At 37.4% G+C, this 19,022-nt stretch overlaps 1 protein-coding gene across 1 annotated transcript in view; it reads right to left on the bottom strand.

Annotated features, from left to right (window-relative positions):
* Positions 1 to 19,022, bottom strand: part of RPS6KA5 (ribosomal protein S6 kinase A5) — a 178,428-nt gene that overhangs the window by 113,431 nt on the left and 45,975 nt on the right. The window contains exon 2 of the mRNA XM_028099153.2: positions 12,611 to 12,682. Coding sequence (XP_027954954.2) covers positions 12,611 to 12,682 — 72 coding nt within the window. The remainder of the gene's footprint in view (positions 1 to 12,610; positions 12,683 to 19,022) is intronic.

The following is a 19,022-nucleotide window of genomic DNA, read 5'->3' as shown; positions in this document are numbered from 1 at the left end:
ACATAGGAGGGGAAAAGAGGGTAGTGCAGAGCAATGGTCAGTACACAGACTGCCTGAGTTTGAGCCCTAGACACGTTATTTAGTAACTATATGACCTTGGGTAAAACAGTTAAGATAACAGTGTCTTCGGTGCCCGGGTGACTCGGCCAGTTGGATATCTGACCCTTGGTTTCCGCTCAGGTCATGACTGTGAGATTGAGCCTCATGGCAGGCTCTGTGCTCAGCGGGGAGTCAGCTTGAGATTCTCTCTCCCTCTCTCTCCCCTCCTCCCCCCGCTTGTGCTCTTTCTCTTTCTCTCTAAAATAATAATTATAAAAAAAAGATAACAGTGTCTCAATTTCCTCACTAGGGATAGTAATAGTTCCTACGTTATAAGGTGTGGGGATTAAATAAATTAATACAAGCATCCTGGTAGATAACAAACACTATGTAAGTGTCAGTGGAAAAAAGTGTGTGTGTGTGTTTATATGTCTATATGCATAACATAAATACACATACTGAGTTGCAATACAAAATGTGCCTATTTCGTCCTATGGGTAATAATCGGAAGAGCTTGAAAGCCACTGTTCTAGATGAATTTATATGCCTTGCCTTTAAAAGGAAAATTATGGGGCACCTGGGTGGCTCAGTTGGTTAAGCATCTGCCTTCAGCTCAGGTCATGATCTCAGGGTCCTGGGATTGAGTCCCATGTCAGGCTCCCGGCTCAGTGGGGAGTCTGCTTCTCCCTCTCCTCTGCCCCTCCCCCGTTCCTGTTCTCTCTCTCGCAAATAAACAAAGTCTTTAAAAAAGAAAAAAGAGAAAAAAGAAAGAAAAAGAAAATCATGCAAGTCACAGAGTTTTCCCTTCATCCCTGCCTCTTAGTTACCTCAGAGGTAAATATAAGACTCGGTTACAATGCCTGTCTCACCCCAGATGTCTATGACATCTACTCCACTTCCCTTTTATCTGGCTTTCACTCGGTTGTCGTCGCCGTCTTTTTTTTTAGGTTCTCTCTTTTTTACCTATCTTTGAAAATGCCCTTAAATCTCTTTTTGAAAGTAGGTAAATTTCAAAACACATTAAAAATAAAATGCACTTGATTTTCATATTTATCAAACAAGCATTGTTTCCTAAATTCTCTTATACAACATATCTTAATTGTACACTCAATTCCAAATATTAAAAAAATACATACCTAGAAAACTAAGTATTTCAATATAATTTTAAAAGAAAAAAAGGAGAATTTGAGCCATTTAACACAACTATTTTTTTAAATTGGCCACTGTTTTCATTTGTAAAATAAAAAACACCCAAAATTTCTAAAATTAACGAAGGTAGACAGACTAAAATAGATTACTCTTCTAAGCATGTAAGGAAAAGCTATGAATCCAAAACATGATTAAATAAACAGATGCTAAAAAGTAAGCAAGAGAGACATAGTGAAAGCATATGAAATCATAAGCAGTAATTTTTATAAAAAACACCAGGTAGGCCATTTGTTCGGGGCATAAACATTTATATCTTCTAGAAGATACATAATAAAGAGGATCTAGATGAGACAAAAAAAGCATCAGCATTCTAGATTTAATCCAATTATAGTTTTTAAATTAACCAAGGCCCTTTCACCCATTTGCTTAACTCCTTCAATGGTCAGAAACAGTAGTACAGCTGAATCAGGAACACAAATCAGTACATTTCCTCATGAATGGTGATAGCGTCGAAAAAAGACTTAGTATGTACAAAGGTTGAAAGTAAAAATAGTCACAGGATTAACTTTCTGGGGGTATCATTTATGCATATTCCATTAGTTTGAGTAATTAAAGACTAATTGTATAATAATCTTCTAGATCAGCACTTTGTATTCAGAGAAAGCACTAAGACACTACATGCATTAAACCAGCTCATAATTGCATATATGTAAGTGGCTATGGCCAACTCCTGACTATCTCCATATGGATGACCCATTTAAACCACAGACCATTTCTGACCCCTTGTGCCAAATGACTTGAAAACCAAAGATTCTGGTCCAACAGCAAAGAAGAAAAAGTTACAAAGGAAACCATGTCCAACTGTGAGGTCTAGACTTGGAAATGATTACCCATGGATGTGATTACCAGAGAATCTCACTAAAAGAAAAATACACAAAAACAAGTAAATAAGAACAACTAAGGAGCACATTCATAAATTATTCTCTTTATACCTCAACAAACAAGCCATTTCCCTAGCTACACAGTTATGTCTTAATGACCGGTGTTAATGACCACCTGTAGTAGACGTGAATTGTGCTCTGCCAGATCACACTTTTATAGGCCAGGGTACCCATACCCCAGCCGCTAGTAGCCCACAGTTGCCTCCTTCTGCCTCTGAAGAAAGGCCTAAGGTAGACAGAAGTCACAATCTCACCTGGGAGGGTACATTCCACCATTCCCTACCCCGCCCCCACCCAAGCAGCCCACAGTCAATGACTACCATAGGCAGTCTTGCCTCACCACTTTGGCGCCAAAACTTCCCATGGGTTCAGGCTGAATCTAGACCCCAGCTTAGACCACATGCTGCTTAGATTCTTCCCCTGCTCCTTCTGCTTTCCTCACTCTCTCCTGAGAGCATTCCTCTCAGGCAATAAATCACATGCACCTAAATCCCTGTCCTGGGCTCTGCTTCTAGCAAACATGACCTAGGACAGCATCAGTAATAAATCAAATTGTATTTACACTTAGGGAGACAATGTCAACCAACATCTTCATATGGAATCATTTTATGATTATGGCATAAAACACTACAAACATTTAACCTCTAAAATTTTCATAAACACCGTAGGTTTACACTGAAGCATAAGGCATAGTGGGTATATACAGATACAGATATAAACTTTTTTGAATAACAATTTTGACAATTTAATGAATACGTGCCTTGAAAATACGTATTTTAATAGGGATACTTTCCGAACACTTAAGAGAATAAAATGACAAATGATGACTATGTCATCATACTTCATAAAACAGTCTTCTGTATGATTTCAACCAAAGTTTTTCCCCTCTATCATTTCACCAGAAAGTTGCCTAGTGCAATTTCTAGCACCCTCTAGTGGCGAATTACCCAAGAGAAATAGAAGTGACTCCTTTAATAAATAAAATGTGTTTCTGAAAACCCTGCAGTAAAAATTAAAAATAAAAATAGAAAAGGCTGTCCCATCAGGAATGATTTTCACTGAGCTTGGGACAATGAGTAAAGAACTACCAGAGTCACCATTTCAAGGATGGCACTTAAGACTGAGGTAAGCAAACAAAAGGTAAGTCTCTCTATTGGATAAATAAGTGTTTTCAGGGAACAGCTTGCAAGATCTGCTATTGATTAGATGTCAGGAAAAAAAAACCCCACAAGGCAAAGAAAAAGTGACCTTCTTATAAGGGCACCAGGGACTGAGGTAGGCACAAATGGTTGTTGCTCATCAGACGTTCCTGGTGGCAAGGCATTGTGAATTCCTATACTCTGCCAGTACTCATTCCAAGGTTTCATAAGCCCAGGAATAATTCTATATTAAATGAAGACCAGATCCTTATTATTCAACTTGCAAGTTTGTATGTAATATATCTTTTTTTTTTAATGTTCACTACTCTATCCCCAGCACCCAAAACAGTACTTGCCTCTTGATAAATACATGTGAATGAATGAATCCCGAAAGCAATGGGAATGAACTGAAAGTTTTATTTTTTTTTTTTAAGATTTTATTTATTTGACAGAGAGAGATGGAACACAAGCTGGGGGAGTGGGAGAGGGAGAAGCAGGCTTCCCACTGAGCAGGGAGCCCGAGGTGGGGCTCAATCCCAGGACCCTGGGATCATGACCTGAGCCAAAGGCAGATGCTTAACGACTGAGCCACCCAAGCGCCCCTGAACTGAAAGTTTTAAACAGAGAAGTGACAGGTCTAATTTTGTACTTAAGATGGACCACTCCAGCTGCAGTGTGGAGAGTAGACGAGGAAGAATCAGCTGAAAACTGGGAGATCTGTGGTGGTTGTATTTCCTCTTGCTGGACATATTTTAGGCTTTACAGTAAAATATTTGTTAAGAAATAACATTCACTTACATACCAAGCTAATCTAACACCTTGGTAATGCATTATATTAGCTCATTTAGAAGCTGGGCTTCTTTCCCTTTCAGTTACATAAATAGCAGATGTTTATACAGCATTTACTATATGTTAGGCAATCTAAATATTTTATTACTCATTTTCTGTATATTATAGCATAAGACTGTCAACCTAAAGTACAAAAAGGGTGTTCAGAGGGGCAGCTGGGTGGTTCAATCAGTTAAGCAACCAACTCTTGATTTCGGCTTAGGTTGTGATCTCAGGGTCGTGAAATCTAACTCTGCATCAGGCTCCACGTGAGGCATGGAGCCTGCTTAAGATTCTCCCTCTCCCTCTGCCCCTCCCCTCAACCCCACCCACTCATGCACACATGTGGTTCTCTCTCAAAAAATAAAAAATAACTTCAGTTGAAATTACTCCCAGATATGCTAACAGAGTGAGTGACTATATGGAAAAACTAATTATCCCTATAAAGAAGTCCTAAATAATTTTGTTTTTCTAATTTAGGGTACAGCTTTACAGTAGAGTTTCCTATTCAATAAATAACCACAACTGATGGTTATCTAGCAATTGGCAATTCATAGCCATTCTTTTATTAATCCTATAACAACATTGTGAGATAGGTATTAATGACTTATGTCAATAGGGACTTAGGCTCTCAGAGTTCAAGGGATTTTCAAGATTCAAACCTGAATCTTGTAATGGCATCCTGGATACCCAAGTACTTCACAATTATGAATGCACCAAAACTGGAAGATGAAATCAACTCAGCTGCACCCTTTATGGTTGGTTATATGGCAAAAATTAGTTATTTATTTTTTTGGCATAATGACAAAAGATCTCCAAAGTACAGGATCATGTATAATGAACAAAGAAAATTCCAAAAGCTAAGACCATCATGTTCCACTAAGCATCAGAAATACTACGGCACACAATGGGTACACTTAAAGACTTTCCTCACCTATACTTGGACACATGTCCTAGAGAAAGCAAATGGTTAAAAGTAAAGCAGCAGAAAAGGAGAGAAATAAAGAGTATCAGTATTCTCACAAACAATCCAAAATTTCATCAGGAAACAAGACACAGTTGATTCTTGAACATGGGTTTGAACTACAAGGGTCCACTTATAAATGAATTTTTTTAAATACAGTACAATATTGTAAATGTATTTTCTCTCATATGATTTTCTTAACATTTCCTCTAGCTCACTTTATTGTTAAATACACAGTACATAATACATATAACACACAAAATATGTGCTAATTGATCATTTACATTACCAGTAAGGCTTCCAGTCAACAGGAGGGTATTAGTAGTTAAGTTTCTGGGGGTTCAAAAGTTACACCTGGGTTTTCAACTATGTGCACCCATCCCCCACATTTTTCAAGGGGCAAGTGTAATTCTAAAAGATGAACCAAAGCTATTTCCTGGACTTGGAAGTATCAATCTCAAAAATAATGCTAGAGATAAGAGCATGAAATATATACTCGTTAAACTATTATTATGCTTCATACTGTTATAAGCTATGGAGACGGGGCAGGGCAACAGAGATGGACAAATATATAGGGATGATCCCAAGAGCTTACAATCTAAAAGAAAAATAGCAGATATGAAGGAAAATTCAAAGAACCACTCAGTGCTGTGTTCTCTGCAAAGGACTTTCAGTGCCCCAATTCAGAGAATGAATCAATCTGAGCAGGATTTAGACAGGCAGAAGAGAAGAGCACTAGGATAATGGGAACAAGATAAGACAGAGCATCAGAATATGGGAAAAAGGATGCATAATTGTAGGGAGTAAAAGAAAATTAACCAGACTAGAAAGTAGATGGAATATCAGGGTAACTGGACAAAAAGAGACAAGAGAAAACAAAGCTAAGCCTGAAAGCAAGGATTTGGATTTGAATTAATTAACTGGAAAAAAAAGGCACTATAAATTCTAAATAGGAGAATAGCACAATAATGTTGAATTTTAATGAGGACGCATACCATTTATAACAGAATATATGTAAAACGCATAAAATGGAAGAGAGAACTTGCAGAAAGGCAGAACAGTTAGGAAAACCCTAACAACAAACCATGTACAAGGTAATATGAGTGACGGCATTAGGAACAGAAAAGGTCAATCCAAGGGTCGTTTTGAAGGAAAAATTATAGGATTTTGTGAGAAACAAAAAATAAAAAGAGAAAAAAATAAATTACTTCCAAGTTTCTATCTTAGGAAACTGATCAACAGATCAGTGACATACCAACAGAAACAAGACAACTGAAAAGAGAAATAAATCAAAGTCTGTGTAAAAGAGAAATTTTTATTTTATTTATTTTTAAAGATTTTATTTATTTATTTATTTGCGAGAGAGAGAGAGAGAGAGAGAGCATGCCCACGAGTGGGAGGAGGAACAGAGGGAGAGGGAAAAAGCAGACTCTGCACTGAGCACAGAGCCCGATGTGGGGCGTGATCCCATGACCCTGAGACCATGATGAGCTGGAATCAAGAGTCCAATGCTCAACCAACTGAGCCACCAAGGCGCCCCAAAAGAGATTTTTAAATGAATATTACATGCATTTAAGTATGAGATCAAAAAGCAAATCTTTGATATTGTAATATTCCACAAAGTCTTCAAGATATTGGATGAATAGCATTTTATATAGTTCAAAATACATAAAAATTAATTCATCAGAAGAATTTTCAGTTTCACTTCCAAAGAAAACCTGGCATGACACATAAAGACATCTGATGAGGCTTTTCTATTATTCTAAGTAGTGCTGGAAAAAATTATCTTAAAAAGGTAATGAAACTGAAAGATTAGTGGTGAAATTTTTGAATAAAAATTGAGATTTTATTATATTCATAAGAAAAGTTTCCACCTACTCCATTTAGTCATCAAAAATGTGATTTTAAATACAGAAATACCTACAATGACATCTTAGTTATTCCATGTTCTCATAAGAGCAAGCACACTGTCAGCTGACAAAAGGAAAAGCAGTATCCACAGCTAACAATAGACCAATAATATGACAGTGAAAAAGCATGAAATGAAAATGCCAAGGTAAAACATTACTAACAATCTCTTTCCTCACCTTTGCAAAACTGTCTTAAGGACCTGTGATCACACCACTCAAAAAGCTGAGGCAGGTAACAGGACAAAGTATTAATTGTGTTGAAAGAAAGTATACACCAGGTTTGATTTTATAAATTTGATATTAAAAATCTTACATGTTTGAAACTGGCCTCTAATTTTTCTCCCTCATATTCGCTTAGTGGTTTTTGGAATCAAAGTTATACTAGCCTCATGCAATGAACTGGAAAGAAGAATCCCACTTTTTCTATTCTCTGAAAGAGTTTGTGGAAGGTTAGAATTATCTATGTCTTGAATGTTTGGCAGAACTCATTCTTAAAACTCTTATCAAGAGCTGTCCTATTTTACTTACCAATTTCTTTAACAGTTATAGGACACTAAGGTTTTCTATTCTTTTTTCAATTGGTTTGGAAATTTACACATTTCAAGATTTGTGAGCATGTTAAAGTTTGAGGAATAGTACCTCAGAACACTAATTCCTATCACCTCCCAAACTGTATGCTATTTTTGTCCAATAATTCAGTTTCCTTTTTTTAACCCCACGATTTCAACATTACAACTATGGTTTTTTAGATTTTCTTTACCCACCAAACCTTTTTGCATTTCAGAAACTCTCCTGAGGTTACTTTCCTTGTCCCTACATGGAGATCTGTTAGAAATTCTTCCAGTGAGGATGTGTTGGTGGAAAACACACTCAGCTTCTGTGTGTCTGAAAAATAGTTTTGTTGGGTATAAAATTCTAAATTAACAGGTATTTTCTCTGGGAATTCTGCAGGTATTCTTCTTGTCTTCCAAGGCTTTCATGGTTGCTGCTAAAAAGGCATCTGTTTGCCTGATCACTGCTCTTCCTTCATAAATAAGTCTTTTCACTCCAGCTGCTTTTAGGGTATCTCTCCTACTCTGGTGCTCATCCCCTTCTCTATGATGTATCATGTAAAACTTTCCATTTATTTGTCTGCTTGGAAATTGTTCTGTTTCTTCAATCTGTGAATTCATATTTTCAATCAATCTTAGTAAATTCTCAGCTACTACCCCTCCTCTATTAGCTCCTTCTGGGATTCTGATTAGACAAATTTGTATCTTCCCTCTGTCCTCTATGTCTTCATCTCTCTTTTATAAATGCCATCTCATTTTTCTCCATTTTGTATTCTGCCTATTTTCCTCAAATCCATCTCTCAATTTGCTAATTCTCTTTAGCTAGATCTCATCTGCTAGTAAACCATCTACTGAGTTTATAATTTGCATTATTTTTCACTTTTAGAAGTACTATTGGTTCTCTTTCAAATCTGTCCAGTCATTTTGTAGTATGTCTTTTTTCCTGAATATTACCATCAAAGTTCTGTTTAATTTTAAAAACCATATAAACATATGTATCATATTTCATACCTGATAATTCCAACAGTCTGGTGACTTGCTTCTCGGATGCTTGTGATCATTCGCAATTAAGATCATGTCTATAAAACTTTCTTCAGTACTTCTTTATGGTCTAGGTAACAGTTCATTCTTTCAAAGAGGACTTACATTTGCTTTTCCTAGGCACCTGGGAATACTACCAACTTGGTACTACTGTAAACTAAATTCTTACCTATTTTTTGTTCTTTGGGATCATACAAATGTGTACAAATTCAAGCTGCAAACCTGCACAATGCCTGGCTTTTGTTGTGAATGCTCAGGGAAGGCTTCTGTTTATTTTTTTTATTCTCTTCACCCAGAGCCAATGCTGAGGCAGGAAAATTTCCTCTGCGGCTCCCTTTGCAGGCTGGATTTTCTCACTTAGTCTTTTGCTAAGCAGTAGCCTTCTCTACCTCTTGGGAGCCTTAGATGGTATCTCTCATACCAAGCATAAAAATGGGAAATCCAAAGAACTAGCTCACAATTTACTGGTAGATTTCCCCAGAATAACCTCTGCCTTCAGGGAGCTTATATAGTCTCTAGATTCCTGCTCCCACTTTCTTTTTGGATTCCAAGGATTTTCCTTATTCTTACCAGCTGACCTAGACCATAGAGTAGACTTTCTTTAAAGGCATTTTATCCAGCACTTTAGGAGTTTAAAAATGAGGGGGATTTTTCAGGATATGCAAGCTGTCATCTTATCAGAAAGAGAACATACACTGCCTTTCTGTTTCTACTTATGTATTTGGAATATACTGCCAAATATAAAATTGACAGATCAAGGAACAGAATTAGTTTCATGGCTTTTGTTACATGTTATAAAATTCAGTGATGAAAATTAATTAATATCACATTTTAACAGGGGCTTGAGAAGATTTGTAGATTCCATGTCTATTTTGCTTCAGAAAAGTTATCTAATAATATTAAATGAAAGTTTTTTGGTTTTGATGATATCTGGAATAAAACATGATCTTAGTCTGATCTGTATAACTTATCTTCTAAAAGAACAGCTACAATGTTGGTAAGGATATAGAGATATTGAAACCCTCACACACTGCTGGTGGGAATGTAAAGTGGTGTGGCGACCTTAGAAAAAGTCTAGTAGTGGGGCGCCTGGGTGGCTCAGTCGTTAAACATCTGCCTTCAGCTCAGGTCATGATCCCAGGGTCCTGGGATCGAGCCCCATATCGGGCTCCCTGCTCTGCGGGAAGCCTGCTTCTCCCTTTCCCACTCCCCCTGCTTGTGTTCTCTCTCTCGCTGTGTACCTCTCTGTCAAATAAATAAATAAAATCTTTAAAAAAAAAAAAAAAGGAAAAGTCTAGTAGTTCCTCAAGAAGTTAAACATAGAATTATCATTTGAAATGGCAATTCACTAATATATACCCAAGAGAAATTAAAACTTATGTTCACCCAAAAACTCATACATGAACACTCAGAGCAGCATTGTTCATAATAGCTAAAAGGGAGAAACAACCCAGCAACTCATAAATGGATAAACAAAATGTGGTATGTCCATACAGTGGGATATTATTAAGCCATAAAAAGAAAAGAAGCAGTGATCCATGCTACAACATGGATGAATCTAGAAAACCTTATGCTAAGTGAGAGAAGCCAGACACAAAAGACCACCAATTACATGATTCAATTACATGAAATATCCAGAATAGGCCAATCAAAAGATAGAGAGAGTAGGTTAGTGGTTGTTTAGAGCTGGGAGGATGGTGATCTTGGGAGGTAGTAAAGGGTTCACAGTTTCTTTCTGAGGTAAGGAAAATGTTCTAAAATTGGTTGTGGTGATGGTTGCGTAACTCTGTAAATATACTAAAACCACTGATTTGTACACTTTAAATGGATGAACAATAAGGCATGTGATTACACTGCAATAGGGCTATCAGAATAAAAACCATGCAGATAAAACAAATTCTGTGGCTATAACATAAATTGACCTGAAAACCCTTTGACAAAATGGCACAAGCACTATTTCCAAGGAAATCCAGTCACCATACAATTGTGACCCCTTTTCTCCTTTGAGTTGATACTGCCTTTGAAAGAGGAAGCAAACGTAAGGATAAAAGACATGATTTTGGTATTCTGAAAGCATGATTTCTTAGTGATATGGTAGGATGAGGCTAGTTTGCTTTAAAAATACATCTTTACAAATGATCTGAAGGAGAGAATGCACAGTAAAATCTCCCAAGCTGACAATTATACGATACTCTTCCTGACAATAAGACACTTAGTTGATGAAAATAAATCATAGGGTTTATTCGCTGGCAGCTGTAGAAGCTGGCTCTACACAATATGCTAAACTACTCAGGAAAATTATGAAGAGCTTGTATGGCAAGGCCCGAGGCATAAAGGCTCAACACCAAATGACCTAAAGACAAATTACATATACATGAGTATGGGAGGGCAGTGCCTGGGACTGATTTTGGAAGCCCAGGAGAAAGGATTTTTCTCCTGCTAGAAGGCTTGGCCCTTCGGAAAGTATGGGCGGATACGCTCATATGAACAGCGGCAATCCCTCCTGTCAGGGGCTGGGAATCCAGGAAGGTAAAGGGGCCCCTGAGAGCGTGAAGCTAAACTCTACTGGGGAAGAAGAATGGTCTATCCTTTGAGGTTCTCTCCCCACTTCCAGGAAAGAGACAATAGACCTGCTGAGGATAGGGAAAAAAAAAAAGAATTAAAATCCTCCTTTTCACTTCTACCTGGAGGATGGAAAATAAGAGTCTCAAGTTCTCACTGCGGTGTAACTGCAGAACAACACATTCCAGAGGGAGAGCAGAGGAGAGGAGGTGCACTCCTGGCAAGACGAGCTACATAACTGGTGGGCCTGTTGCCAAATCAAAGCGTGGGGTGCCTTGTTCACGAATCATTTAGAATCTCAGAACAGTGACAGCAGAGCATTACACCTAACATGGGGCTCTTCTGAGTGTGGGGATGGCTGCAACTGCACGGGCCATACACCCAGGAGGCCCTGACTCTTGAGCAGCAAGAACAGCAGTAGCAAAAACTCAGGAGGCACAGAAGAAAACCAAGATCATCTAAAATCCTAACACCTGAGACTGATACCATTTTGGTGTATATTCCAGAGAATTTCATATATACACATAGACTGTTGGCCCTGGAACAACATAGGTTTGAACTGCACGGGTCCACATATACATGGAATTTTTTGGGTAAATACAGTACAGGACTGCAAATATATTTTCTACTTCTTATTATTTCTTAATGACATTTTCTTTTCTCTAGCTTTCTTTATTGTACAACTACAGTATAGAATACATACAACATACAAAATATGTAATTGACTGTTTATGTTATTGGGAAGGCTCCCAGTCAACAGGACGCTATTAGTAGTTAAGTTCTGGGGGAATCAAAAGTTACCCACAGACTTCCAAGGGTGCAGGGGATTGGTGCCCATAACCCCCTGTATTGTTCAAGGGTCAAGTGTACATGGAGACATTGATTCATACCATTTTTTATTTCACAGAAATGGTATAGTGTACATTCTCTTCTGTAGCCTTTTTTTTAAAGCTTATTACAGTATGGAGAACTTTCAAAAATGTTAAATACAGATCATTTCAATCCAATTGTATAGATTATAGAACATAAAGATCCATGTTCCATTTAACCAAACTCATATTGTTAAGGTTTCTGAAGGGTCTTGGGTTTTTCATTATCAAACATGATGACCACTGGATATGAATAAAGTGGAATGAGGACTGAATGAGTTAAATCAGTATAAAGTATTTCACAGAGTACTTGGCAAGTCACAAGCTCTCTATAAATGTTAGTGATTTTAGTATTGTGTCCTATGTAAAGACTGAACTAATTTTACATTCCCAACAGCAGGGTAAAAGAAATTGGTTTTCCTAAATCTTTGCCAATTCTTCCAAATTTTCCCTTTTGTATTTCTTCTATGAATCATTCGTTCGTGTTGACAGTTCTCCTATTGGATTTCTTATGCTTTTTAAATTTTTAACCGATTTCCGTATTAAGGATATGAGTCCTTTGTCAGAAGAATAACAAACACTTTTTTTTGGCTTAGAAAAAAATTTTTAAGACTTACCTCCAGTTCCTAGGACCTTGAGGAGCTCAAAATTTTCAATCCCCACCTTCTCTGCATGTCCTGTTAAATTAGCTAAAAAAAGAAAGAGAAAAAAGAAATAATTAAGGGGATCAGTAACAGGAGGGGGCCCATGGAGGCTTCTGAAATACCAGCAATGTTTTATTACTTGACCTGGGTGGTTAAGCCAGGGTTCACTTTATAATTATTTGTTAAACCATACAGCTATGTTTTGTGCAATTTTCTGTATATTATATATTATAGGCAAACTTTTTTAGAATTTAGTAGCTATATCATTTGTACCTGAAGTTAACATAAAAATAAAGTGTTAATAGACTCACTACTGATCAAGATAATCTGAAAATAAACACAAATTCCAATATATAGCTAGATATGCAGTACAAAGAAAACGGGACAGATTTAGACAACATAATCATTAGTTAACAAATATTTATTGAGTGTCCACTAAATATCATCCCCAGCATCTAAGGTGGGTTCTACTCCCATTTCTTTCTTCCTTTTTTTTTTTTTTTTAAGATTTTATTTATTTATTTCACAGAGAGATAGAGAGCACAAGTAGGCAGAGAGGCAGGCAGAGGCAGGCAGAGGGAGGAGAAGCAGGCTCCCCGCCGAGCAGGGAGCCCGATGCAGAACTCAATCCCAGGACCCTGGGATCATGACCTGAGCCAAAGGCAGCGACTTAACTGACTGAGCCACCCAGGCGCCCCCCCCTTTTTTTTTTAAAGATTTATTTTATTTGTTTATCTTAGAGAGAGAGAGAGCACGAGCAGAAGGAGAGGCAGAGGGAGAGGATCTCAAGCCCATGCTGAGCGTAGAGCCCAATGTGGGGCTCAATCTCACAACCCTGAGATTATGACCTGAGCCAAAATCAAGAGTCAGACGCTCAACCGACTGAGCCACCCAGGCGCCCCTCTACTCCCATTTCTGCCACTAAGCACCTGCACATGATTTAGCCTGCATTAGTCATTTAACTACAGTGTCTCAGTTCCCTCATCTCTGAAATGAAAGCACTAGTCTCAATAAATTCTAAGATCTCTGCCAGCTCTAAAATTTGTTTTAAAAAGTATAAACTCTTTAAAAACATATTCTATCCTAAATAAACAAAATTAGGATATCATATGAAGGAGTATTTTCCCAAGTATATTCCTTTGATTCTGGTCCTATACTACACGATGTTAACAGATGTTATATTTGGGAGGAAAACATGCTTTCAAGCCAAAAAAACTTGAAATGGTTGGCTTAAACAAAGTTAATCGGGTTTCTTTACTGCTGAACCTCACAGATGAAAATCTGTATGTGAATCTTCAAAACTGAGATACGTTTTTGTCAAATTTATTGGATCCCAAAAGTATTTTTTATGGTAATACCTATAATATAATGTGAACCAGCATTCTGTAGATGTGGTTAAGGCAGGCTTGGCCCAAATCCTAGTTTTACCACTTAAAAGCCACGTGACCTTACACAAATTACTTAACTTTTCTTTGTCTCAGGTACCCTCTAGTGTAAAATGAGGATAATAAAAATACCTACCCTCAAAGCATACTGATGTCTACAATTTGCTTTGAAATGCATTAAAAAAATAAGATGGATTAATGGATGAATATAGGTATGGATAGATATGTGATAAGCAAATAGATAAAATGTTTATTACAGAATCTAGATAGTGAGTGTAAGAGTGTTCAACATGTCATTCTTCCAAATTCTCCGTATATTTGAAAATGTCCATAATAAAATGGCATAAAATAAAATAATACCTACTTCATAGGGTTGTGATGAGGATTCAGTGAGTTAAATTCATACAGAGCTTGCTATATGCCATAGCATTATTGTAAGCATTTGTAAGTAAACAATGCTCTGGGCCTACAACTTCAAGAAAATCAGACCCAACTAGGAACTTCTAGAATTAAAAATTTCAGGGGGATAAGTGATTTCAGTGTCCTTCCAAAGTTTAACCAAATGCATAATTAAAATTTTTTAAATTGTGGTCAAAACCACATAACATAAAATTTCCCACCTTAGCCATTTTTTTTCTTTTAAAGATTTTATTCATTTATTTGACAGAGAGAGAGATAGCGAGAGAGGGAACACAAGCAGGGGGAGCGGGAGAGGGAGAAGCAGCCTTCCTGCTGAGTAGAGAGCCTGATGTGGGGCTCAATCCCAGGACCCCAGGACCATGACCCAAGCCGAAGGCAGATGCCTAACAACTGAGACACCCCCCTGCCCCCCGCCAAGCCATGTTTAAGTGTATAATATAGTGGTGCTAATTAGATGTACTATGTTTACAACAGATCTCTGGAACTTTTTACATTTTGCAAACAAACTCTATACCCATTGAACTTAATCTATTAACAATTTAATGTAACTGTTGAGATGGTTGGATTTGGGTCAACCATTTTATTTTATTATTTGTTTCCAACTTGTTTTTTTCTCTTTTCTTTTTTAAAGTTGTATTTATTTAATTAATCTCTACACCCAATGAGGGACTTGAACACATGACCCTAAGATTGAGTCGCATGCTCTTCCAACCAAGCCAGCCAGGTGCCCCTTGTCTTTTCTATTGTTTGTTCTCACGTTTCTACTTTCCTGACTTAAAACAACAACAAAAGATAGCATTTAAATGCTTTTTAGAATTTCATTTCAATTTTCACACTGGCATTTTAGCTCTACTTCTTTGCATTATTAGTGTAGTTGTTGCCCTAAGGATTACAGTATACATCTTTAATTACTCACAGTCCTCTTATAATTAATACTGTACCATTTCCCTAAAAATATAGAAACTTTGCAATCATTCTTCATGGAATATAGATACATATTAAATGGAGTTAATATCTCCTATATATGCTATATATGCACAACTTATATGATTTATAAAGAAAATAAGAGGAAAGACAGAGGCTTTCCCTTTTCTGTAGATATTTATCATTTTTGATGATCTTTTTTTTTATCTTTTCCAAAGATCCACAATTTCATCAGGTATAAGTTTTCCTCAGCCTTGAAGAACTTCCTTTGACATTCCTTGTAGTGCATTCTCTTGAGTTTTGTTTTATATGAACAAGACTTTGCCTTCATTTAAATTTTTCCATTGAGGTATATTCCATAAGACTCACCCTTTTAAAGGGTACACGTCCGTGGCTTTTAGTCTACTCACGGTTGTGTCACTGCCACCACTAATTCTGGAATCCTCTTCATTTCTGAAGGATATTTTCCTTTGATAAAGAATACTGGGAGGACAGGCTTTTTTCTTTTCTTCCGGCACTTTAAATATGTTCTTCCACTCTCTTTTGGCTTCCGTGGTTTCCGAGGTGAAGTCAGTCATTAAATGGATCATTGCTCCTCTATTAGAAATGTTATCATTTTTCTCTTATTGTTTTCAACATTTGCTCTTTATCTTTGGCTTTCCAAAGTTTTGCCATGATGTGTCTTGATGTGGACTTCTTTGGGTTCAATCAGCCTGGTATATATTCACTGAGTATCTTGAATCTGTGGGTTTCTGTTTTTCATCAAATTTGGGGAATTTCTGCTTTAGCGTTTCAAAAAATTTTTTCTATCCCATTCTCTCTGTCCTCTGAGATTCCATTTCTGTGCATGTTGGATTGTTTAATTCAACCTAAAAGGTCTCTGAGACTGTTCATTTTTTGCTCCAATATGTTTTCTCTCTGTTCTTCAAATTAATTTCTATCACTCTATCTTCAAGTTCGTGTACTTTTCCTTCTGCACCTCTATTCAACTGTTAAATCCATCTACTGAATTTTTATGTCAAATATTGTATCTTTTAATTCTAGAACTTCCATTTGGTTCTTTCCCATTGTTTCTATTTATCTGATAGGATTTCTTGTTTTGTTATTCACTGAGAGCATGACATTTTATTTCACTGAGGATATTATAACAGCTGCTTTAAAAATCTTGTCTGCTACTGCCAATATCTCATTCATCTCAGGGTAGGACTCAGCTGATTTTCTTCCTCTTCAGATATGTTCCATTTTCTTGATTCTCCATATATGGGAAAATTATGGCTTGTAGAAATGTTAATTTGTGAAGACTATGAAATTGTTATTTTTTTCTCCAGTGAGAGTTCTTTGTTTTGCTTAGCTGGCAAATATCTTGGGTTGGCCTAAACTGTAAACTCTTTTTCTTTGGAGGCAGCTCCAGTCCAGTTCAGATTTTTTGTCTCCAGCTGAGCTGTTCCGAGTCCATTGTACTCATGCATGGCTCAGAGGCAAGAGATGTGTGCTCACAAAGGACTCCCCCTCCTCTGGCTCTTCTTCTGGGATTTCTCTACTATCTTCAGTGATCAGGGCACTCTGGTTTCAGTTTTCTAGTCCCCCTGGCCAGAGAGACTATTGTTTTTCCACCAGAGTCTCCAGAGTACAGACTGTACTTAGCCTGAAGCTATAATCAGCGAAAAGGCAAATTTACTTCTTATAGCTTCCTTCCTTCTCTCCTCCAACTATGTACACCCGAGTAGAGCCTATCTGCTTCTGTTCACTTGCTTTTTATATTAAATCCAGGTTTTACAGTTGTTTTCTGCTAAGGAATTCTCCAGGAGGAGGTCTTTTCTGAAATTACAAGAAACAAAAGTCTTCCTTCATACAGTCAACAGGATGAAGGGAAGCAGAATACGCCACCCCCAAATATGCTTTGGCATGTTGATTCTTTTGATTTAAGTTACTTAAGAAACAGCCTGAGAAATGAGGACACTGACCTCCTCTGCCCCCCCTCCCCCAAAAGCAAGGAAATAAGTCTCTCATTTGAAAAGTACCCTCCCTGTACCAGGAGGGTAGAAGGCATCCTTATTACCAGAAATAGGGGATTTGGGGCCCAGAGAGCTATATAAACAAACTCTGTTACTTCCTCATTAATTTACTATCTCAAACCCAAACGCTTCAGTCTTACCAATTTTTCACAAAGCCACCTGCTTTGGTGACTTCTTTGAGCCTCCTATCTGTATAGGCTCCTGTACATACAAAATTAAATGTTTTTTCTCTGTTAATTTGTGTTATGTCAATTTAATTATTAGGCCAGCCAAAGAACCTAGAAGAAAAGAAGGGAAAGGTTCTCTTCCCCTGCAATTATAAAGTTTCTACTTTACTGCCCTAGCAAGTTAACTTCAAAGAGTAAAATAAAATTAAAAAGGTGATTTGATGTAAGACACCTCAGGGGTCTTGAACTTAATATCCATGTAACGCTTTTACATTACATCTGTTAGGCAAAGTAAGTAATCAGACATATGGAAGCAGATCAATAGGAAGCTCTATCAATACTTAGGCATGGGGAGAATTTACTAGTTATAAAGATCTTTTTCATTGTGTTAACAACAAAACACATACAAACAAATGGTAAATAGGATACTATATAGAATCCTAAGCACTGACAAGCACATAGTCGAGCATGTGAGTCTAGGTATTTAAATGGTTCTCATTTCTATGCTATTACTTGTTATTATAAGTAGAAGCCTTTGAACATGAAAGTCCAAAAATAAACTACATTTTCTCTTAATTAAATTGTTAACCTCAGATGAAGAGCTCAAACTTCCCAGCAACACCACCAACATTTACTAGAACAAGATTTAAAATATTTACATATTGTATTTCACACTGGAGGTGAAGTAAACATCAGCCAATTACAGAAATCTGCATTTCTGAGTCATTACATGCCTTAGTGAAGTCCAAAATGTACGCTGATCAGATGGTGAGAAAGGTACTCCACGCCTGGGGCCAGACTGTACCAGAAATAAGCCTTTACAACTGACAGACAGGACTGTCCATTGTTTTCCTTCATATGTAAAAATAAATGGCACTTTATTGTGGTTGCAGGAGCTCCTTTTCCTGTGTCAGGTGAGCCTCTGCCCACCCCCTGTCTAGTTCTCCCTGTAGGTAAGAGAAGTTACTAACCTAATTATTCAAGAGCCCAAAATCCTGACTGGGCACAGTTAGCTATAGGTGGGGTCCCTGTGTTAAAATAAGTCTTCACCCAGGGTCTGTGTTACTGCCTCAAACTCTTGGCCTGACCTGAGCCATGGGGGCCCAATGGCCATTCTCTTGCACTTTCCTTTTACTATACAGCAGTCCCTCCACAGGTTCACCTCCTACAGGTTCAGTTACCCACGGCTTCAGTTACCTGCAGATCACCACTGGCCAAGGGGGCAGAGGATCCTCCTTGTGATGCATCCTCAGAAGGTCAGACTATGTTACAGTGCCTGCATCATTCACCTTACCTCAGCTCATCACGAAAGCATTTTATTATCTCACACATCATCACAAGAAGGGTAAGTTCAGTACCCTAAGATAGTCTGAGAGAGAGACAATATTCACACAACTTTTAATCCAGTGTATTGTTTAACTGTCCTGATTAGTGTTGTTGATCTCTTACTGTGCTTAATTTATAAATTAAATTT

Source organism: Eumetopias jubatus, unplaced genomic scaffold (assembly GCF_037043125.1).
Source record: "Eumetopias jubatus isolate StellerSeaLion01/CBP00866 unplaced genomic scaffold, mEumJub1_p1.0 scaffold_7, whole genome shotgun sequence".
Lineage (NCBI taxonomy): Eukaryota > Metazoa > Chordata > Mammalia > Carnivora > Otariidae > Eumetopias > Eumetopias jubatus.
The sequence above is the reverse complement of the archived record's forward strand: the minus strand, read 5'-3'. Positions and strand labels throughout refer to the sequence as shown.